This window comes from Mobula hypostoma, chromosome 5 (assembly GCF_963921235.1).
Source record: "Mobula hypostoma chromosome 5, sMobHyp1.1, whole genome shotgun sequence".
NCBI lineage: Eukaryota > Metazoa > Chordata > Chondrichthyes > Myliobatiformes > Myliobatidae > Mobula > Mobula hypostoma.
The window spans coordinates 196,183,544-196,208,207 of record NC_086101.1 but is presented as its reverse complement, the minus strand read 5'-3'; the positions used below and the strand labels follow the sequence as shown (position 1 = coordinate 196,208,207).

The 24,664-nt window shown below is 44.5% G+C and overlaps 1 protein-coding gene across 3 annotated transcripts in view; it reads left to right on the top strand.

Moving 5' to 3' along the window:
- Positions 1-24,664, top strand: part of cplane1 (ciliogenesis and planar polarity effector 1) — a 328,946-nt gene that overhangs the window by 11,215 nt on the left and 293,067 nt on the right. For all 3 annotated transcript variants that reach the window (XM_063049649.1, XM_063049647.1, XM_063049648.1), the window contains exons 3-6: positions 4,874-5,009; positions 5,593-5,712; positions 17,389-17,621; positions 23,176-23,282. In XM_063049649.1, the coding sequence (XP_062905719.1) occupies positions 4,874-5,009; positions 5,593-5,712; positions 17,389-17,621; positions 23,176-23,282 (596 nt within the window). The remainder of the gene's footprint in view (positions 1-4,873; positions 5,010-5,592; positions 5,713-17,388; positions 17,622-23,175; positions 23,283-24,664) is intronic.

Genomic DNA, 24,664 nt, shown 5'->3' with positions numbered 1-24,664 from the left:
TAGCTCCTGCTGCAATCACATTGCTCTCTCAGCGCTACCTACACCGTCGTATCATCCGCAAACTTTGCCACATAGCTATCAGTTCTATTATTCATATCATTGACAAACAATGTGAAAAGTAGTGGTCCCAACACAGACCCCTGAGGAACACCAGTAGTCACTGGCAGCCAAACAGAAAAGGCCCCTTTTATTCCCTCTCACTGTCTCCTGCCTGTCAGCCATTCCTCTATCCATGTCAGTATCTTTCCTGTAACAGCATAGGATTTTACCTTGCTAAGCAGCCTCATGTGTGGCACCTTATCAAACGCCTTCTGAAAATCCAAGTGAATGACATCCACTGCCTCTCCTTTGTCCACCCTGCTTGTTACTTCCTCGAAAAGCTCTAAGATTAGTCAGGCAAGATTTCCCTTTACAGAAACCACGCTGACTTTGACTTATTTTATCATTAGTCTCCAAGTACCCTGAAATCTCTTCTTTATTAATAGACTCCTTCAATTCCCCAACCACTGAAGTTAAGCTGACTCGCCTATAATTTCCATTCTTTTGCCTTCCTCCCTTCTTAAGGGGTGAAGTGACATTTGCAATCTTCCAATCCTCCGGGACCATGCCAGAATCATGTGATTCTTGAAAGATCATGACCAATGCATCTGTAATCTCTTCAGCAGCTTCTCTCAGGACTCTGGGATGTAGTGCATCTGGTCCATGTGACTTATCCACCTTAAGACCTTTCCTTTCAGTTTGCCTAGCACTTTTTCCTTTGTAGTAGCAATGGCACTCCCTCCTGCTCCCTGATACTCATGGACCTCTGGCACACTGCTAGTAACTTCCACAGTGAAGACAGATGCAAAGTAACCATTCAGTTCATCTGCCATTTCTTTGTCCCCCATTACTACCTCACCAGCATCATTTTCCAGTCGTCCAATATCAACTTTCACCTCTTTTTTACTCTTTATATAACTGAAAAAACTTTTGCTTTATATTATTGGCTAGTTTACCCTCATTTTATCTTTTCCCTTCCTATAGCTTTTTTAGTTGCCTTTTGTTGGATTTTAATAGCTTGCCAATCATCCAACTCCCCACTCACTTTTGCTGCCTTATATGACCTTTCCTTGGCTTTATGCAGTCCTTAACATCCTTTGTCAGCCACAGTTGCCTACCCCTGCCCTTTGAGAACTTCTTCTGTGGAACATCTGTATCCTGCATTTGTGAACTATTTCCAGAAACTTCAGCCACCTCTGCTCTGCCGTCAACCCTGCCAATATCCTCCTCCTATCCACCTGGGTAAGCTCCTCTTTCTTGCCTCTGTAATTCCCTTTATACCATTGCAATACTGATACATGTGACTCATGCTTCTCCCTCACAAGTTGCAGTATGAGGAGGAATTTCTTTAACCAGAGAGTGGTGAATCTCGGAATTCTTTGCTACAGATAGCTGTGGAGGCCAAGTGGATGGGTATATTCAAAGTGGAGCTTGACAGGTTCATGATTATTCAGGGCGAGAAAGGTTATGGGGAGAAGGTAGGAGAATGGGGCTGAAGAATGGAATGGCAGGGCACACTCGATGGGCCGAATGGCCTAGTTCTGCTCCTTTATGTCTTCTGGTCTTATGTACATCAAAACATACAGTGAATTGCGTTACAAACAAAATGCCGGGGAACCTCAGCAGGCCAGGCATCAGCTGGGGAAAAGAGTAAACAGTCGACGTTTCGAGGCTGAGACCCTTCATCAGGATACTATTTAAAAACCCTCTAACGGCCATTCAAGTGCAAGTGATTGGAGCTAGTTAGAAATTGTTCAGCAACAGCCTCCTGTCCCAATTAAGTGGTGTTGTGTCCCAAATAGAGAAATGGAATGCTGCCTATTTTAGAAGATTTCTATGTTCTAGAAATCTTGTGCATATTTCAGGCCCTTCGGACCACAATGTTGTGCTAACCATGTAATCTACTCCAGAAACTGCCGAGAATTTCCTTACTGCGTAGCCCCCCGTTTTTCTAAGTTCCATGTACCTATCTCAGGGTCTCCTAAAACACCCTATTGTATCCTCCTCTACCACTATCACTGGCAGTGCATTCCACGCACCCATCACTTTCTGTGTGAAAAACTTATCTCTGACATCCTACAACACACATCAAAGTTGCTGGTGAACGCAGCAGGCCAAGCAGCATCTCTAGGAAGAGGTGCAGTCGACGTTTCAGGCCGAGACCCTTCGTCAGGACTAACTGAAGGAAGAGTGAGTAAGGGATTTGAAAGTTGGAGGGGGAGGGGGAGATGCAAAATGATAGGAGAAGACAGGAGGGGGAGGGATGGAGCCAAGAGCTGGACAGGTGATTGGCAAAAAGGGATATGAGAGGATCATGGGACAGGAGGTCCGGGAAGAAAGACAAGGGGGGGGCGGGGGGACCCAGAGGATGGGCAAGAGGTATATTCAGAGGGACAGAGGGAGAAAAAGGAGAGTGAGAGAAAGAATGTGTGCATAAAAATAAGTAACAGATGGGGTACGAGGGGGAGGTGGGGCCTAGCGGAAGTTAGAGAAGTCGATGTTCATGCCATCAGGTTGGAGGCTACCCAGACGGAATATAAGGTGTTTTTCCTCCAACCTGAGTGTGGCTTCATCTTTACAGTAGAGGAGGCCGTGGATAGACATGTCAGAATGGGAATGGGATGTGGAATTAAAATGTGTGGCCACTGGGAGATCCTGCTTTCTGTGGCGGACAGAGCGTAAATGTTCAGCAAGGCGGTCTCCCAGTCTGCGTCGGGTCTCGCCAATATATAAAAGGCCACATCGGGAGCACCGGACGCAGTATATCACCCCAGTCGACTCACAGGTGAAGTGTTGCCTCACCTGGAAGGACTGTTTGGGGCCCTGAATGGTGGTAAGGGAGGAAGTGTAAGGACATGTGTAGCACTTGTTCCGCTTACACGGAAAAGTGCCAGGAGGGAGATCAGTGGGGAGGGATGGGGGGGACAAATGGACAAGGGAGTTGTGTAGGGAGCGATCCCTGCGGAATGCAGAGGGGGGGGGAGGGAAAGATGTGTTTAGTGGTGGGATCCCGTTGGAGGTGGCGGAAGTTACGAAGAATAATATGTTGGACCCGGAGGCTGGTGGGGTGGTAGGTGAGGACCAGGGGAACCCTATTCCTAGTGGGGTGGCGGGAGGATGGAGTGAGAGCAGATGTACGTGAAATGGGGGAGATGCGTTTAAGAGCAGAGTTGATAGTGGAGGAAGGGAAGCCCGTTTCTTTAAAAAAGGAAGACATCTCCCTCGTCCTAGAATGAAAAGCCTCATCCTGAGAGCAGATGCGGCGGAGACGGAGGAATTGCGAGAAGGGGATGGCGTTTTTGCAAGAGACAGGGTGAGAAGAGGAATAGTCCAGATAGCTGTGAGAATCAGTAGGCTTATAGTAGACATCAGTGGATAAGCTGTCTCCAGAGACAGAGACAGAAAGATCTAGAAAGGGGAGGGAGGTGTCGGAAATGGACCAGGTAAACTTGAGGGCAGGGTGAAAGTTGGAGGCAAAGTTAATAAAGTCAACGAGTTCTGCATGCGTGCAGGAAGCAGCGCCAATGCAGTCGTCGATGTAGTGAAGGAAAAGTGGGGGACAGATCTCTGACATCGTGATCATTTTCTTGATTGTTTTGTTCTTTAAGAGCTGAGCCAAATAAACAGCTGCCCCGATTAACCGATGGCCCAATCAACCAGAATCCACTGTATATATAATTGTAATATATAGTTATTTTTATCATGTATTGTAATGTACAGTTGCTGCATAACAACATATTTCACCAGAAATTCCAGTGATACTAAACCTGATTCTGAAGTATTACGTTTATTTATTCTTTTTCAAAATATTAGTCCTTATCTCAGATTATCTGGGGAGTGATTTGTGAGTTCTGTAAGGGCAAACTTCCATTGCTGAACTATGTTGCTAGATAATGTTTCCCGTGCTTACCCATTGAATTTCAGTTTACCAGGTTGCTTGATGCTGCAGTCAATCAAATGTGGCCTGGTTGCAACATGGTGTGGTACGGCAATTTGAACGAGCAAGAACATAAAAAGCTGTCGAGAGTAGTGGAGAGCTTATTACATGACATGGACACATCCCTCCTTACCATTGGTAATATCAGTGTGAGGTGTCGCATCACGAAGGTAACATAAGTCAGAAATGCCTATCATCTTCTCGCAGCTACCATCAGGCAGGAGATAGAGACACCTGAAGTCCCAAATACAGGAACACTGATTCATCAGGTGGGGACGCGAGGAGGTGGTAATCAATAGGAGGTTTCCTTACCCCCGTTTGACCTGATCACTCCAAGGGTACTTCCTGGTAGTTGGTTAATACTGGCCTGCTGGAGGACAGGATGTAATTAGGTATTGAGATCAGGTCTTTGTCTCTGAGTTTCTATCTCTTTCATCTCTGTGTTTTCCATCAAGGACATGTACACTGAAAGCTGCTGGGAAAGGGCCAGTTTGTTCCACCCCCATCAGGGAGGAGGCTATGCAGCATCCACACCAGGAGCACTAGACACAAAAACAGTTACTTTCACCAAGAAGTAAGGCTGATCAACACCTCCACCCACTAACCCACCCCTCCACACCCCCAGCCACCACTACTTACCAGTTCCTGTCAGTCACCTTATGTACAGACACTCCTGTGTCTAGTGCCACTTTCTGGACATACAATCAATCTGTGTATATTAATGATCTTATGTATTTATGCTGTATTTATTGTGTTTTTATTATTATTGTGTTTCTTTGTGCTTCATCGGATCTGGAGTAACAATTATTTCATTCTGCAGTATACCTGTATACTGGAGATGATATTAAACCGTCTTGAATCTTGAGTGGATTAATGTGGATTACTGTTACCCCTCAGGAGAAGGAGGCCATTCTACTGAATGATGAGCAGCGATTGAGCGTGCTCAATCTGAATACAGGCCGGACACAGAGCAAGATTCCCAAGGTGCAGCCCCTACTGAAGAACGTGCTGAGTGTTGCCACCTCTGCCAGCGGTAAGCTTAAGTCATTGGGCTCAAGGACAGATGAAATCAGAGCATGGTTGTTTCTTTGTCTCCATCTTGAACGATCCGGGCCATTCACTGTGCAAGTCCTACCCTGGCTTAACATCCCAAAATACAACACTTGGTGTTAAATTGCATTTGCCATTCCTTGAATCACTTTCCCAGCTGATCCAAATCTTCTTGTAACACTAGACAACCTTTGTCACTGTACCACCAATTTTGACATCATCTGCAAGCTTACTCATTTGTGTTTCTATCTCTCAAACATAGAACATCACTACAGAACATAGAACAGAGATCACTACAGAACATAGAACACAGAGCACTGCGGGACATAGAACATAGAGCAATACAGGGCCTTAGGCCCACAATGTTCTGCTGATCTTTTAACCTACTCCAAGATCAATCTGACCATTCCCTCCCACATAGCCGTCCATTTTTTCTCCATTCATGTGCCAGTCCAAAATTCTGACTGTGCTGATGATTCTGCGTACACTGCTAGTGTTTAGGTGGGTGCGGCGTTCTGTGTGTGATAGCGACTGTGGTCTGCCTCTCTCTCTCTCTGGACATGCAGGTACCTGGCTGGCAGGAGTGTTGACGACAGGAGAACTCTTCCTGTGGAAGAAGGATGCGGACTGTCTGAAGACAGTGGGGGCAGTGGAAGAGGTGGGCACATTGACAGCGGCTGCCCAGGGTAGGTACATTGCAGGGGATTGAATTGGACTGAGCCCAACACCCCCACCGCCCTCCCATGAGGAGATGCCAGTTCTGGCACCTGATCCCACAGTATAGTCATAGTCATACTTTATTGATCCCGGAGGAAATTGGTTTTTGTTACAGTTGCACCATAAATAATAAATAGTAATAGAACCATAAATAGTTAAATAGTAATATGTAAAAAAAAAGACTAAAAAAAACTGACAAAAACCCCCATAATTATAAAATATAGTTACAACAGTGCAAAGCAATACCGTAATTTGATGAGGGATTGGAGCAGGGGGCAGGGATTCAAGTTTTTGGATCATTGGGACCTCTTTTGGCGCAGGCGTGACCTGTACAAAAAGGACGGGTTACACTTGAATCCTAGGGGGACCAATATCCTGGCAGGGAGATTAGCGAGGGCTACTGAGGTGACTTTAAACTAGAATGGTTGGGGGGTGGGAATCAAATTAAAGAGGCTAGGCGTGAGGAGGTTAGTTCACAACAGAGGGATGGGAACCAGTGCAGAGAGACAGAGGGGTGTAAAGTGAGGGTAGAAGCAAAAAGTACAAAGGAGAAAAGTAAAAGTGGCAGGCCGACAAATCCAGGGCAAGCATTAAAAAGGGCCACTTTTCAACATAATTGTATAAGGGCTAAGAGAGTTGTAAAAGAGCGCCTGAAGGCTTTATGTGTCAATGCAAGGAGCATTCGTAATAAGGTGGATGAATTGAAAGTGCAGATTGTTATTAATGATTATGATATAGTTGGGATCACAGAGACATGGCTCCAGGGTGACCAGGGATGGGAGCTCAACGTTCAGGGATATTCAATATTCAGGAGGGATAGACATGAAGGAAGGGGAGGTGGGGTGGCGTTGCTGGTTAAAGAAGAGATTAACGCAATAGAAAGGAAGGACATAAGCCGAGAAGATGTGGGTAGAGCTGCGTAACACTAAGGGGCAGAAGACGCTGGTGGGAGTTGTGTACAGGCCACCTAACAGTAGTAGTGAGGTCGGAGATGGTATTAAACAGGAAATTAGAAATGTGTGCAATAAAGGAACAGCAGTTATAATGGTTGACTTCAATCTACATGTAGACTGTGTGAACCAAATTGGTAAAGGTGCTGAGGAAGAGGATTTCTTGGAATGTATGCGGCATGGTTTTTTGAACCAACATGTCGAGGAACCAACTAGAGAGCAGGCTATTCTGGACTGGGTTTTGAGCAATGAGGAAGGGTTAATTAGCGATCTTGTCGTGAGAGGCCCCTTGGGTAAGAGTGACCATAATATGGTGGAATTCTTCATTAAGATGGAGAGTGACATAGTTAATTCAGAAACAAAGGTTCTGAACCTAAAGAGGGGTAACTTTGAAGGTATGAGACGTGAATTAGCTAAGATAGACTGGCAAATGACACTTAAAGGATTGACGGTGGATATGCAATGGCAAGCATTTAAAGGTTGCATGGATGAACTACAACAATTGCTCATCCCAGTTTGGCAAAAGAATAAATCAAGGAAGGTAGTGCACCCGTGGCTGACAAGAGAAATTAGGGATAGTATCAATTCCAAAGAAGAAGCATACAAATTAGCCAGAGAAAGTGGCTCACCTGAGGACTGGGAGAAATTCAGAGTTCAGCAGAGGAGGACAAAGGGCTTAATTAGGAAGGGGAAAAAAGGTTATAAGAGAAAACTGGCGGGGAACATAACGGACTGTAAAAGCTTTTATAGATATGTAAAAAGGAAAAGACTGGTAAAGACAAATGTAGGTCCCCTGCAGACAGAAACAGGTGAATTGATTATGGGGAGCAAGGACATGGCAGACCAATTGAATAATTACTTTGGTTCTGTCTTCACTAAGGAGGACATAAATAATCTTCCAGAAATAGTAAGGGACAGAGGGTCCAGTGAGATGGAGGAATTGAGCGAAATACATGTTAGTAGGGAAGTGGTGTTAGGTAAATTGAAGGGATTGAAGGCAGATAAATCCCCAGGGCCAGATGGTCTGCATCCCAGAGTGCTTAAGGAAGTAGCCCAAGAAATAATGGATGCATTAGTGATAATTTTTCAAAACTCGTTAGATTCTGGACTAGTTCCTGAGGATTGGAGGGTGGCTAATGTAACCCCATTTTTTAAAAAAGGAGGGAGAGAGAAACCGGGGAATTATAGACCGGTTAGCCTAACATCGGTGGTGGGGAAACTGCTGGAGTCAGTTATCAAGGATGTGATAACAGCACATTTGGAAAGCGGTGAAATGATCGGACAAAGTCATCATGGATTTGTGAAAGGAAAATCATGTATGACGAATCTCATAGAATTTTTTGAGGATGTAACTAGTAGAGTGGATAGGCGAGAACCAGTGGATGTGGTATATTTGGATTTTCAAAAGGCTTTTGACAAGGTCCCACACAGGAGATTAGTGTGCAAACTTAAAGCACACGGTATTGGGGGTAAGGTATTGGTGTGGGTGGAGAATTGGTTAGCAGACAGGAAGCAAAGAGTGGGAATAAACGGGACCTTTTCAGAATGGCAGGCGGTGACTAGTGGGGTACCGCAAGGCTCAGTGCTGGGACCCCAGTTGTTTACAATATATATTAATGACTTGGATGAGGGAATTAAATGCAGCATCTCCAAGTTTGCGGATGACACGAAGCTGGGTGGCAGTGTTAGCTGTGAGGAGGATGCTAAGAGGATGCAGGGTGACTTGGATAGGTTGGGTGAGTGGGCAAACTCATGGCAGATGCAATTTAATGTGGATAAATGTGAAGTTATCCACTTTGGTGGCAAAAATAGGAAAACAGATTATTATCTGAATGGTGGCCGATTAGGAAAAGGGGAGGTGCAACGAGACCTGGGTGTCATTATACACCAGTCATTGAAAGTGGGCATGCAGGTACAGCAGGCGGTGAAAAAGGCGAATGGTATGCTGGCATTTATAGCGAGAGGATTCGAGTACAGGAGCAGGGAGGTACTACTGCAGTTGTACAAGGCCTTGGTGAGACCACACCTGGAGTATTGTGTGCAGTTTTGGTCCCCTAATCTGAGGAAAGACATCTTTGCCATAGAGGGAGTACAAAGAAGGTTCACCAGATTGATTCCTGGGATGGCAGGACTTTCATATGAAGAAAGACTGGATGAACTGGGCTTGTACTCGTTGGAATTTAGAAGATTGAGGGGGGATCTGATTGAAACGTATAAGATCCTAAAGGGATTGGACAGGCTAGATGCAGGAAGATAGTTCCCGATGTTGGGGAAGTCCAGAACGAGGGGTCACAGTTTGAGGATAGAGGGGAAGCCTTTTAGGACCAAGATTAGGAAAAACTTCTTCACACAGAGAGTGGTGAATCTGTGGAATTCTCTGCCACAGGAAACAGTTGAGGCCAGTTCATTGGCTATGTTTAAGAGGGAGTTAGATATGGCCCTTGTGGCTACGGGGATGAGGGGGTATGGAGGGAAAGCTGGGGCGGGGTTCTGAGTTGGATGATCAGCCATGATCATAATAAATGGCGGTGCAGGCTCGAAGGGCCGAATGGCCTACTCCTGCACCTATTTTCTATGTTTCTATGTTTCTATGTAAATTATGCCAGTAAATTATGAAGTAAGTCCAGGATCAGCCTATTGGCTCAGGGTGTCTGACCCTCCAAGGGAGGAGTTGTAAAGTTTGATGGCCACAGGCAGGAATGACTTCCTATGACGCTCTGTGCTGCATCTCTGGCTGAATGTACTCCTGTGCCCACCCAGTGGATGGGTGCTATCATCACCTACAAATAGGATCTTCAGAATCAGACTCAGATTTATTATTCCCGACATATGTTGTGAAATTTGTCGTTTCACAGCAGCAGTACATTGCAACACATAAAACTTACATTAAATTACAATAGGAATATGTATTAAAAAGTGCAAAAGGAGAGTGAAATAGGCAGTGTTCATGAGGTAATGGATCATTTCCAAATCTGATGGCAGAGAGGAGGAAGCTGCTTGTGTGGGCCTTCAGGCTCCGGTACCTCCTCCTGGTTGATAACAGTGAGAAGAGGGAGTGTCGCAGATGCTGAGGGTCCCTAATGATGGATGCCATTTTCTTGAGGCATCACCTTTTGACGATGTCCTTGATGAGGGGAGGCTAGTGCGTGATGGAATTTGCTTCAATGGCCTGTTATCCAGAGTCCATAGGACAATAACACTGTACAATTCGAGTCTGCTCCACCATTTCAAATGGCTGATCCAGTTTCCCTCTCAGCCCCAATCTCCTGCTTTCTCTCTGTATCACTTCATGCCCTGACCAGTCAAGAATCTATCAACTTTTGCCTGAAATATACTTGAATTCCACAAATTTTCCACTCTCTGGCTAAAAAATAATTCTCCTTATCTCTGTTCTAAAAAGATGCTCCTCTATTCTGAGGCTGTGTCCTCTAGTCTTAGACTCTCCCACTGTAGGAAACATCCTCTGCACATCCACTCTATCAAAGCCTTTCACCATTTGATAGGTTTCAATGAGGTCACCCCTCATTCTTCTGAATTCTAGCAAATAAAGGCCCGGAGTCATCAAACAGTCTTCATCTGACAAGCCATTCAATCCTGGAATAATTTCCGTGAACTTCCTTTGAATTCTCTACAGTTTCTGCACATCCTTTCTAAGGGGACCAAACCCACTCGGAGTACTCCAAGTGAGGCCTCACCAGTGCTTTATAAAGTCTCAAGATTACATCCTTACTTATATATTCTAGTCCTCTGGAAATGAATGCTAACATTGCATTTTCCTTCCTCACCACAGACTCAACCTGCAAGTTAACCTTCAGGTAATCCTGTATAAGCACTTCCAAGTCTTTGCAACTCAGTTTTTTGTTTTTTTCTCTCCATTTAGAAATAGTCAACCCTTTCATTTCTTTTACCAAAGTGCATGACCATACACTTCCTGCCACTGTATTCCATCTGCTGTTTCTTAGCTGATTCTCCAATCTGTTGAGTCTCTCTGTAGCCTCTCTACTTCCTCAAAACTGCCTGCCCCTCCACCTATTTTCATATCGCCTGCAAACTTTGCAACAGAGCCATCAATTCCATCATCCATATCGTTGATATATAATGTGAAAAGAATCGGTCCCAACAAAGACTGCTGTGGAACACCACAAGTCACCAGCAGCCAACCAGAGAAAGGTCCCTTTATTCCCGCACTTTGCCTCCTGCCAATCAGCTGCTGCTTTATCCATGCTAGAATCTTTCCTGTAATACCATGGGCTTGTAGCTTGTTAAGCACCCTCATATGTGGCACCTTGTCAAAGGCCTTCTGAAGATCCAAGTACACAACTGATTCTCCTTTGTCTCTCCTGCTTGTTATTTCTTTAAAGAATTCCATGAGGAAACCATGCTGACAATGGCCTATTTTATCATGTGCCTCCAAGTACCCTGAGACCTCGTCCTTAATAATCGACTCCCAACATCTTCCCAACCACAGAGGTTAGACTAACTAGCCAATAGTTTCTTTTCTTTTGCCTCTCTCCCTTTTTGAAGAGTGGAGTGACATTTGCAATTTTCCAATCTTCCGGAACCATTCCAGAATCTAGTGATTCTTGAAAGATCATTATTAATGCTTCCATAATCTCTTCAGCCACCTCTTTCAGAACCCTGGGGTGTCCACCATCTGGTTCAGGTGACTTATCTATCTTTAGACATGTCAGTTTCCCAAGAACCTGTGCTCAATTCTGGTCGCCTCACTATAGGAAGGACGTGGAAACCATAGAAAGGATGCAGAGGAGACTTACAAGGATGTTGCCTGGATTGGGGAGCATGCCTTATGAGAATAGGTTGAGTGAACTTGGCCTTTTCTCCTTGGAGCGACGGAGGATTAGAGGTGACCTGATGGAGGTGTACAAGATAATGAGAGGCATTGATCGTGTGGATAGTCAGAGGCTTTTCCTCAGGGCTGAAATGGCTAGCACGAAAGGGCATAGCTTTAAGGTGCTTGGAAGTACAAACGTTTGTAGGTTACGAGAAGACGTCGGGGTAAGTTTTTTACGCAGAGAGTGGTGAGTGCGTGGAATGGGCTGCCGGTGGCAGTGGTGGAGGCGGAAACGATAGGGTCTTTTAAGAGACTCCTGGATGGCTACATGGAGCTTAGAAAAATAGAGGGCTATGGGTAAAGCCTAGGTAGTTCTAAGGAGGGACATGTTGGCACAGTTTGTGGGCCGAAAGGCCTGTATTGTGCTGTATGTTTTCTATGTTTCTACGTTTCTAACCCTCTCCCTAGTAATGGTAACTTCACACACTTCATGACCCGTGACACCTAGAACTTCCACCATACTGCTAGTGTCTTCTACAGCGAAGACTGATGCAAAATACTTATTCAGTTCACCTGCCATTTCATTATTCCCCATTACTACCTCTCCAGCATCATTTTCCTGCGGTCTGATATTCACTCTTGCTTCTCTTTAACACTTCTTGTATCTGTAGAAACTTCTGGTACGTACCCATTTTGTCAGGTACCCCATGACGGGAATAAAGAACCAGCAGAGATAGAAAACACTTTGGAGTCCAGTATTGCTATTAACTAATAATATTTATTAGTAACTACACAATACAGTAAAATAAATGTAGATAAATCAAACAGGTTAGCAATGATTATATAAAAGTAAGTGTAGAATATATATGAAAATCAAGCTTCTTCAAGTCCAGGGGTAAAAAGATACAGACTTACGATGTTGAGTAAAGTTCAGTTCAGTTCGTGATATTCAGTTGAGTAGTGATGGAGAGAGAGAGAGGGAGAGATTAGAGTCTTCAGGTGAGCTGACGCCGTCGAACTTCTCGTTGTCCTCCGAAATCCTTTAAAAGTCACCGACTGTGACCACAACAAAGGGGACCGTTTTTCTGTGGTGGAGCTATCAACTCAGGCAAGGGTTAAACACATGGTCAGCTCCCCACTGCTCACAGCCTTTTCTCACTGCAAGAGCGACTGATCGATCTGCCTGATAGATCCTCCAAAAAAACCCACTTTTTCTGTGGGCACAACAAATCTCACTCAGTATCCAAAACATATGTTTGAGGTCTGTATCATCTGACCTCCTATTTGTCTCACCGTACTGAGTATCAACTGTCATTCAAATAACTTCTCCTTCCTCTCTGTGTGTAAGAAATGCACAAGCAGGCGAATGTCCTTGAGAAGTATCAACACGCTACTGAAAAATCATAACATCGATTGTCCATCAAATAACGCCACCTTTGGTCACCATAGCAACCTACGAGCTGCTCGGCACCATCTCCAACTCAGCAGAAATCCAAAAGTTAGCCAGTTCTTTCTTAAGCCTTAAATTGACAGTCTAACAGTTAGTTTTCATCTCTCTTTCTCTTTCTTTCTCTCTCTCTTTCTTCCTCAAAACAACATGTCGGTGTTAAATAACTCTCTCTCTTGTCAAAAGCATAGTTCATAAAGGGTAATCAGGCACAGTTCATAAGGGTAATTCAGGACCCTGTCACACCCATTACTACCTCTCCAGCATCATTTTCCTGCGGTCTGATATTCACTCTTGCCTCTCTTTTACGCTTCTTGTATCTGTGGAAACTTTTGGTATCTCCTTGGATAGCTTAATTTCATATTCCATTTTTACCTTCTTAATGTCTTTTTAGTTACCTTCTGTTGGTTTTTAAAAGTTTCCCAATTCTCTAACTTCCCACTAATTTTTGTTCTACTGTATGCCCTCTATTTGGCTTTTATGTTGGCTTTGACTTCTCTTGTTGGCCATGGTTGTATCATCTTTCCTTTAAAATATTTCTTCCTCTTTGTGATGTATATATCCTGTGTCTTCCGAATTGCTTCCCAAAATTCCAGCCATTGCTACTCTGCCGTCATCTCCATCAGTGACCCATTCCAGACAATTTTGGCCAACTCATTAGACAATAGACAATAGACAATAGGTGCAGGAGTAGGCCATTCGGCCCTTTGAGCCAGCACCACCATTCTCTGTGATCATGGCTGATCATCCACAATCAGTATCCAGTTCCTGCCTTATCCCCATAACCTTTGATTCCACTATCTTTAAGAGCTCTATCCATCTCTTTCTTGAAAGCATCCAGAGACTTGGCCTCCACAGTCTTCTGGGGCAGAGCATTCCATATATCCACCACTCTGTGGGTGAAAATGTTTTTCCGCAACTCCGTTCTAAATAGTCTACCCCTTATTCTTAAACTGTGGCCTCTGGTTCTGGACTCACCCATCAGCAGGAACATGCTTCCTGCCTCCAGCGTGTCCAATCCCTTAATAATCTTATCTGTTTCAATCAGATCCCCTCTCATCCTTCTAAATTCCAGAATATACAAGCCCAGTTGCTCCAATCTTTCTACATATGACAGTCCCGCCATCCTGGGAATTAACCTTGTGAACCTACGCTGCACTCGCTCAATAGCAAGGATGTCCTTCCTCAAGTTTGGAGACCAAAACTGCACACAGTACTCCAGGTGTGGTCTCACCAGGGCCCTGTACAGCTGCAGAAGGACTTCTTTGCTCTTATACTCAATTCCCCTTGTTATGAAGGCCAGCATGCCATTAGCTTTCTTCACTGCCTGCTGTACCTGCATGCTTGCTTTCAGTGATTGATGTACAAGAACACCTAGATCTCGTTGTGCCTCCCCTTTTCCTGACTTGACTCCATTTAGATAATAATCTGTCTTCCTGTTCTTACCACCAAAGTAGATAACCTCACATTTATCCACATTAAACTGCATCTGCCATGCATCTGCCCACTCACCCAGCCTGTCCAAGTCACCCTGCATTCTCATAACACCCTCCTCACATTTCACACTGCCACCCAGCTTTGTCTCATCAGCAAATTTGCTAATGTTACTTTTAATTCCCTCATCTAAGTCATTAATGTATATTGTAAACAGCTGTGGTCCCAGCACTGAACCCTGCGGTACCCCACTGGTCATCGCCTGCCATTCCGAAAGGGACCCGTTAATCGCTACTCTTTGTTGTCTGTCAGCCAGCCAATTTTCAATCCATGTCAGGACTCTGCCCCCAATACCATGTGCCCTAATTTTGCACACTAATCTCCTATGTGGGACTTTATCAAAGGCTTTCTGAAAGTCCAGGCACACTACATCCACTGGCTCTCCCTTGTCCATTTTCATAGTTACATCCTCAAAAAATTCCAGAAGATTAGTCAAGCACGATTTCCCCTTCGTAAATTCATGCTGACTCGGACCAATCCTGTTACTGCTATCCAGAGGTGTCGTAATTTCATCTTTTATAATTGACTCTAGCATCTTTCGCACCACCAACGTCAGGCTAACCGGTCTATAATTCCCTGTTTTCTCTCTTCCTCCCTTCTTGAAGAGAGGGACAACATTAGCCACCCTCCAATCCACAGGAACTGATCCTGAATCTATAGAGCATTGGAAAATGATTACCAATGCATCCACGATTTCTAAAACCACCTCTTTAAGTACCCTGGGATGCAGACCATCAGGTCCCGGGGACTTATCAACCTTCAGACCTAACAGTCTATCCAACACCATTTCCTGCCTAATATAAATTTCCTTCAGTTCATCCATTACCCTAGGTCCTTTGGCCACTATTATATCTGGGAGATTGTTTGTGTCTTCCCTAGTGAAGACAGATCCAAAGTACCTGTTCAACTCGTCTGCCATTTCGTTGTTCCCCATAATAAATTCACCGGCTTCTGTCTTCAAGGGCCCAATTTTGGTCTTATCTATTTTTTTCCTTTTCACATACCTAAAGAAACTTTTACTATCCTCCTTTATATTCTTGGCTAGTTTACCTTCACACCTCATTTTTTCTCCACGTATTGCCTTTTTAGTTACCTTCTGTTGCTCTTTAAAAGTTTCCCAATCCTCCGGCTTCCCACTCGTCTTTGCTATGTTATACGTCTTCTCTTTTATTTTTATACTGTCCTTTACTTCCCTTGTCAGCCATGGCCTCCCCTTACTCCCCTTAGGATCTTTCTTACTCTTTGGAATGAACTGATCCTGCACCTTCTGCATTATTCCCAGAAATACCTGCCATTGTTATTCCACTGTCATCCCTGCTAGGGTATTGTTCCATTGAACTTTGGCCAGCTCCTCCCTCATAGCACCATAGTTCGCTTTGTTCAACTGTAATACTGACACTTCCGAGTTTCCCTTCTCCCTCTCAAATTGTAGATTAAAATTTATCATATTATGGTCACTACCTCCTAATGGCTGCTTTACCTCAAGGTCCCTGATCAAATCTGGTTCATTGCACAACACTAAATCTAGAATTGAGTTCTCTCTGGTAGGCTCCAGTACAAGCTGTTCTAAGAATCCATCTCGGAGGGACTCCACGAACTCCCTTTCTTGGGGTCCAGTACCAACCTGATTCCTCCAGTCTTCCTGCATGCTGAAGTCCCCCATAACAACTGTAGCATTACCTTTGCGACATGCCAATTTTAACTCTTGGTTCAACTTACACCCTATATCCAGACTACTGTTTGGGGGCCTGTAGATAACTCCCATTAGGGTCTTTCTACCCTTAGAATTTCTCAGTTCTATCCATACTGACTCAATGTCTCCTGATTCTATGTCCCCCCTCGCAAGGGACTGAATATCATTCTTCACCAACAGAGCCACCCCACCCTCTCTGCCCATCAGTCTGTTCTTTCGATAGGACGTATATCCTTGAATATTCATTTCCCAGGCCCTGCCCACTTGAAGCCATGTCTCTGTTATTCCCACAACATCACAATTACCAATTTCCAACTGTGTCTCAAGCTCATCCACTTTATTTCTTATACTCCGTGTGTTTATATGTAATACTTTTAATTCATTACTCCCCTCACCTCCCATATCAATTCCTATTTCACTTGGCCATACTGTACAATCTCTTCTTGAGCTTTCTGCTCTGTTGATTCTGCTGTCTTTCTTAACTTTTCTTATTCTCACTTTCCCTTTATCTCCATCCTTATGTTTCCAGTTCGTCCCCTCCCCCCCACTACTTAGTTTAAACACACCCGTGTTGCAGAGGCAAACCTGCCTGCCAGAATGCTGGTGCCCCACTTATTAAAGTGCAACCCATCCCTTTTGTACAATTCATCCTTACCCCGAAACATACCCCAGTGGTCCAAGAATGTAAATCCTTGCTTCCTGCACCAGTTCCTCAGCCACACATTCAGATCCATTATCTCCCTGTTCCTGCCCTCACCAGCACGAGGAACTGGAAGCAAACCGGAGAGAACCACCCTGGAAGTCCTGCTTTTCAGCCTTCTTTCGAGTTCTCTGAAGTTGCGCTGTAGAATGTCTTTCCTCTTCTTCCCCACGTCATTTGTGCCAACATGTACCACCACTTTCAGATGTTCACCTTCACTCTTGAGGATTCCCTGCAATTGGTCCGTGACATCCTGGATCCCGGCACCAGGGAGGCAACACACCATCCTTAAATCTCGCCTGTTACCACAGAAACCCCTTTCTGTACCTCTCACTATGAGTTTCAATGAGTTCCCCCCTCATTCTTCAAAACTTCATCAAATACAGGCCCAGAGCCATCAAATACTGTGCTTTATCTTCCTTCCACACTAATACTCAATGTTTTATCTTTGCTCAGGGTTTAGGGTTGGAGACAGATGTGAGCTGCTGGATTTCTGACCAAGACCCTACTGTTGTTTACCGTGTCCCTTTCCTCGTTGATGAGCTGTATTTGTTCTCCCACTCTCACAGAGTCTGCTGTAAAGCTGTTCTTGTTTGTGACGAACAATGGGAAGCGGGTTCTCCTGCTCGGTCAGACAGGCACAGCATTTCTTTGGGAAAGTACTGAGCAGCAAGATTTGCCAGATGTTCCCGGACTCCGGCTGAATGGGCAGTGGGCTCAGATCTTACCCAGTGACCAGGCCAGACTTCCCCAGGAAGAGGACAAGGAGAGTGCCGTACATGCGGTCTTTGTCACTGATGAGGTGAGTCCATTGCCACATGTAATCACAACGGGTACATATTCGACGGTATCTGATATGTTTGTGTGGGACCCTCAGCTAGTCCTTCAGCAGACAGTGAGATACTATCCAAGTTCTGTCATTGTCAAGAGTCTTGTTGGCTGCAGTTCCATGCTTCATGTCCATGTGGAATATGTGGCTTTTCTCCGGGTGTTCTGGTCTCTTCCCACACTCCAAAGTTCAAAGTACACTTATCAAAGTATGTGTATATTATACAACCTTGAGATTCATCTCCTAACAGGTAGCCATGAAACAAAGAAACCCAAAAGAACCTACTAAAAAAAAGACCATCAAACACCTAATGTGCTGAGAGAAAAAAAACAAATCATGCAAACAGTAAACAAGCAAATAACGTTCTGAACTGAAGTCCACCAAGAGAGTCTGTCCACCAGAGCAGGGAGCTGATCCGGCCTGCCACTCACCTCAGGCACCGGCACCCTGACCTTTTCAATCTGGCCGGGTGCCTAAACGGTCATCTAAACATCGGGTTCAGTCGCTTTCATATGCTCTGGGACCTGGACCCCACCACCTCGATTTGATCTGTATCTGACCTTTCCAATTCGGCCTGGTGCTTTAATCTCGGGTCTTCCTCACTCTTGGGGACAGGCCTGCTGCCTCACCTCGCCTCGGTTCTGCCTCCAAGTCCACAGGGAAGTTAAAGGTGCTGATCATTTAGAACCAGCCAGAAGTTGCTGAGATTCTCCAGCACTACCTTGAACTGGAAGCCCATTTTAAACTGGAAGACGTTTTGGTGAATAAACGAATTGTTCTGTGATGCGAATGAGGCTGGGATTAAACCAGAAACAGAGGAGAATCAGGTTTAATATCATGTGCATATGCCACGAAATTGTTTTGTGGCACCAGTACATTGCAATACATAAAAAAACAATCTGTACATTGCAATATGACAATAAGTGTAAATATATAGTTAAATAAGGGGGGAAACAATAGTGAGGGTAGTGTTCATGGGTTCATTTGCAGATGGCACAAAGCTGGGTGGCAGTGTGAAATGTGAGGAGGATATTATGAGAATGCAGGGTGACTTGGACAGGTTAGGTGAGTGGGCAGAGGCAGTTTAATGTGGATAAATGTGAGGTTATCCACTTTGGTGGCAAGAACAGGAAGGCAGATTACTATCTGAATGGTGTCAAGTTAGGAAAAGGGGAAGTACAACGAGATCTGGGAGTCCTTGTACATCAGTCACTGAAAGCAAGCATGTAGGTACAGCAGGCAGTGAAGAAAGCTAATGGCGTGTTGGCCTTCATAACAAAGGGAATTGAGTATAGGAGCAAAGAGGTCCTTCTGCAGTTGTACAGGGCCCTGGTGAGACCCCACCTGGAGTATTGTGTGCAGTTTTGGTCTCCAAATTTGAGGAACAACATTCTTGCTATGGAGGGAGTGCAGCGTAGGTTCACTGGGTTAATTCCAGAGATGGCGGGAATGTCATATGTTGAAAGATTGGAGCGACTGGGCTTGTATACACTGGAATTTAGAAGGATGAGAGGGGATCTGATTGAAACATATAAGATTATTAAGGGATTGGACGCGCTAGAGGCAGGAAACATGTTCCTGATGTTGGGGGAGTCCAGAACCAGAGGCCACAGTTTAAGAATAAGGGGCAGGCCATTTAGAACGGAGTTGAGGAAAAACTTTTCACACAGAGGGTCGTGGATCTGTGGAATGCTCTGCCTCAGAAGGCAGTGGAGGCCAGTTCTCTGGATGCTTTCAAGGAAGAGTTAGATAGAGCTCTTAAAGATAGAGGAGTCAAGGGATATAGTCCTGTGGCAGTGCTGGCTCGAAGGGCCGAATGGCCTACTCCTGCACATATTGTCTATTGTCTATTAACACAACAAAATGCTGGAGGGGCTCAGCAGGTCAGGTGGCATCAATGGGAAGAAATAAACAGTCGACATTTTGGGTCGAGACCCTTCATCGGGGCTGGCATCAGGATCCATATTCAGTTTTTAGAGTTGTGTCATGTCAGTGAAATATTCAGTTTACATCACATCATATCCCACTGTTTGTCATAGAAATCAAAGTTCAAAGTAAATTTAATATCCAAGTACATATATGTCACCATATACAACCCTGGGATTTATTTTGTGGCGGACATTCACAGTAAGTACAAAGAAACATGATAGAATCAATGAAAGACCACACCCAACAAGATGGACGAACAACCAGTGTGGAAAGGACAACAAACTGCAAATACAAAAAGAAAAAAAGGTAACAAAGAAATAGGCAATAACTATCAAGAATATGAAATGAAGAGTCTTTGAAAGTGAGTCCGTAGGTTGTGGGAACACTTCAGTAATGGGTGAGTGAAGTTGAGTGAACTTATCCCCTCTGGTTAAAGAGCCTGTTGTTTGAGGGGTAATAACTGTTCCTGAACCTGGTGGTGTGGTTCCCGAGGGTCCTGTACCTCCTTCCTGATGGCAGCAGTGAGAAGAGAGCATTTAGTGGATGGTGGTGAAAAGAAGGGTTAGCCATCTGCTAAAGTCTCAAGGGAAAATTAATTCTTAGTTCACAAATCCCTAGAAGTGGCTGAACAGGTTGTCGATAAGGCATTTGACATGCTTGCCTTTATTGGTCAAGGCAGTGAGTTCCAGAGTCGGGGGTATGTTGCAGCTGTATAAAACTCTGCTGAGGTTGCATCTAGGCTATTGCATGCAGCTCTAGTCACCCTAGTACAGGAGAAGGTGTAGAGGAGCTTTACCAGGAAGTGCCTGGATTAGAGGGTATGTGTTTTCTCTGGAGTAGCAGAGACTGAGGAGTTTTTTTAAATAGTGAGAGGTATAGATGTAGGAGACAGCAGACGCATTTTCTAAGTGTCCAAATGTCTAATACCAAAGGGTAAGCATTTAAGGTGAAAGAGGGTAAGTTCAGAGGAGATGTGCAGGTGAGTTTTTCCACACAGAGAATGGTGGGTACCTGGAATGCACTGCCCAAGGCGATGATAGAATCAGATCTTTGGTGAATATGAATGTGCAAAGAATAAGACCACAATATGTAGGAGCAGAATTAGGCATTTGGCCCAGTAAGTCTGCTCTGCCATTTCATCGTGGCTGATCCAATTCCCTCTCAGCTCCAATCTCCTGCCTTCTTCCCGTATCCCTTCATGGCTTAACTAAACAAATCTATCAACCTCTGCCTTAAATATACCCAATGACTTGTACTCCACAGCCATCTGTGGCAACAAATTCCACAGATTCACCATTCTCTGGGTAAAGAACTGCCTCCTCACCTCCAATCTAAATGGACATCCCTCTATTCCGAGGCTATGTCCTCTGGACTTAGACTCTCCCACCATAGGAAGCATCCTCTCCATATCCACTTTATCAAAGCCTTTCACCATTAAATAGATTTCAATGAGATCCCCATTCATTCTTCGGAATTCCAGTGGGTACAGGCTCAGAGCCATCAAACACTCCTCATATGATAAGCCGTTCAATCCCAGAATCATTTTTGTGAACATCCTTTGACCCGTCTCCAATGTCAGCACATCCTTTCTTAGATAAGGGTCCCAAATCTGCTCATAGTACTCCAAGTGGGGCCTCTCCAGTGCCTTGTAAAGCTTTCATATTACATTTTTGCTTTTATATTCTAATCCTCCCAAAATGAATGCTAGCATTGCATTTGCCTTCCTCACCACCGACTCAACCTGCAATTTAATCTTTGAGGAATCCTGCACGAGGACTTCTTAATTTCTTTGCACCTCAGATTTTTGAATTTTCTCTCCACTTAGAAAATGTCTATACTTTTATTCCTTCCACCGAAGTGCCTGACCCTACAGCTCCCGAAATCTTCTGTCTTTCTGTAGCCTCTCTATTTCCTCAAAACTACCTGCCCCTCCACCTATCTTCATATCGCCTGCAAACTTTGCAACAAAGCCATCAATTCCATCATCCACATCATTGGCATATAATGTAAAAAGAATTGGTCCCAACAAAGACACCTGTGGAACACCACAAATCACCAGCAGCCAACCAGAAATGGCTCTCTTTATTCCCACTCTTTGCCTCCCTCAAATCAGTGAATGCTCTGTCCATTTTTCCTGTAATACCATGAGATGTTAACCTGTTAAGCAGCCTTGTGTGGCACCTTGTCAAAGGCCTTCTGAAGATACAAGTACACAATATCTACTGATTCTTTATCTATCCTGCTTGTTATTTCTTCAAAGATCTCCCAACAGATTTGTGCGGCAAGACTTTCCCTTAAGGGAATGGAGGGATTATGGACCATGTACAGGCAGAAGGGATTAGTTAAATTAGAAATCATCAGCTTAATTAGTTCAGAACAACACTGTGGGCCAAAGGGCCTGTTCCTGTGCTGTACTGTGTTTTAGTAGTTGTAAAGCAAAGCTGTGGGTCACCCATCACTTGAATCTAAAGGTGTTTAATGGTTAGTCACAGAGGGATGCCGCCAGGTTTCATTGAGTAACACTATGCTCACATTGATGGTATCAGTTCCAGAACTGTGCCCTCTGTTGGTGAGATGAAGCTGATTACAGCCGCCATTGGCTGGCCTCACAGATACAATTTGAAAGAAGCAAAAGGCACTCTTCCAGCCACAGGGAAGTGATGCTACAGAATGAATGGTGGGAACAGGCTGGGAGGTATTTTCAATCATAGAGTTGCACAGCAGAGAAACAAGGATTTTGGCCCATCCATGTCCACATGGACTGGTGATCACCCAGCTGTATTAACCCCATCTTCAGGTACTTTACCTATAGCCTCTATACCCAGGTGATTCAAATGCTTGTCAGGCACCTCCTAAGAGCTCCAGTGACTCTGCCTCCACCACTTTCTCCAGCGGTGGGTTCCAGGCTCTCAGCACTCTGCATGAGAACGGTCTCTCTCATGTCCCTCTTTTTGCTTTACTGTTCCCCAAGCTGTAAGGCTGTTCAACACCTCAGCCCACTAACCCACACTTCCACACCCCCAACCACCTCTACATTACCATGTTCTGTCAGTCACCCTATGTACAGACACTGCTGTGCATAGCGTCATATATATACCTGCACCTATTTTCTATGTTTCTATGTTTCTATTTATACAGTATTTATTGTGTTTTTTATTATTGTGGGTTTTTTTGCTGCTTTGGAGCCAGAGTAACAATTATTTAGTTTTTCTTTACACTGAAAATGACATTAAACAATTCTGAACCCTGAATATTAAATCTTCCCCCCATCCCGTGTCCTTTAATTTTGCATATCTCTGAGATGGGGAAAGGTTAATTGGTTCCGCACAACATTGTGGGCCGAAAGAGCTGTCTATGTGCTGTACTGTTCTATGTTCTGTGTTTTACAGAGGTATCTTGGCAGTGTGTTGCAACTCCCTGCTGTTTCTGGTTGTTTGGAAGGAAAAACTGTGGAAGGCTGAAATATGAATGAGAAATGAGAAAAGTATTGATGAAGCCGATCAGTAGTTGTGAGGGGAGGCACATGGTTAACATTTCAGCCCAGTGATGTTACTGACGGCAACACACTGACCATCAGTGTACTTGTGTTTGTGTCTAGGTACTGGGGGACTGCTGCTTCTGCTCCTTTGCCTTTGTCTCCAGTGATGCTCTGGTGTTGACCACCTTGAAACTGAAGTGGTTTGAGCAAGTGGAACGCTCTGTTAGGTACGGATGTCTTCATTGTTTGTGTGCGTGTGTGTGTGAGCAAGTGTATGAGTGTGTGTGTTAATTCTGCATCCATACCACTTTATTCTGTTGAATTGAATTGACTTTATTTCTTACATCCTTCTCATACATGAGGAGTAAAAATCTTTATGTTACATCTCCATCTAAATGTGCAATGTGCAATTTATAGTAATGTATAATAAATAGTATGTACAGTAGGATATATAACAAAACAGTCAATATAGCTTAGAAATACAGATGTGTCAGTGTGAATTAATCAGTCCAATGGCCTGGTGAAAGAAGCTGTCGGTCCTGGCTTTTATGCTGTGATACCGATTCCCAGATGGTAACAGCTGGAACAGTTTGTGGTTGGGGTGAATTGGGTCCCCAATGATCCTTCAGGCCCTTTTTTCATACCTGTCTTTGTAAATGTCCTGAACAGTGGGATGTTAACATCTACAGATGCGCTGGGCTGTCTGCATCACTCTTTGCAGAGTCCTGCGACTGAGGGAAGTACAGTTCCCATACCAGGTAGTGATGCAGCCAGTCAGGATGCTGTCAGTTGTGCCCCTGTACAAAGTCCTTAGCATTTAGGGACTCATGCCGAACTTCTTCAGTTGTCTGAGGTGAGAGAGGTGCTGTTGTGCTTTTTTCACCACACAGCCGGTATGTACAGACCAAGTGAGATCCTCAGTGATGTGTTTGCCGAGGAACTTAAAGCTGTTCACCCTCTCAACCCCAGATCCATTGATGTCAATAGGGGTGAATCTGTCTCTGTTCCTTCTGTAACTCATATCCAACTCCTTTGTTTTTGTGATATTGAGGGAGAGGTTGTTTTCTTGACACCACTGTGTCAGAGTGATGACTTCCTCTCTATAGACTGCCTCATTATTATTTGAAAAAAAGCCAGTCAATGTAGTATCATCTGCAAACTTAATTGATAGATAGGAGCTATGGGTGGCGACACAGTCGTGGGTATACATAGAATAAAGGAAGGGGCTTCTGGGGGGGGCCTTCTCTATTGAGAGTCAGAGGGTTGGAGGTGAGGGAGCCCACTCTTACCACCTGCCGCGATCTGACTGGAAGTCCAGGATCCAGCTACACAAAGGCAGGTGAAGGCATAGGTCTCTGCGCGTATTGTCATGCTTGAAGGGAATTATGGCGTTGAATGCTGAACTGTAGTCCAAGACCAGCATTCTCACATAAGCATCATTCTTCTCCAGATGTGTAAACATGGTATGTAGAGCTGTGGCTATTGTGTCATCTGTCGATCAGTTGTGTTGGTAGGTGAATTGTAGGGCGTCCAGTGTGGGTGGTAACAAGCTGCAGATGTAGTTCTTGACCAGCCTCTCAAAGCATTTGCTGATTATTGAGGTGAGTGC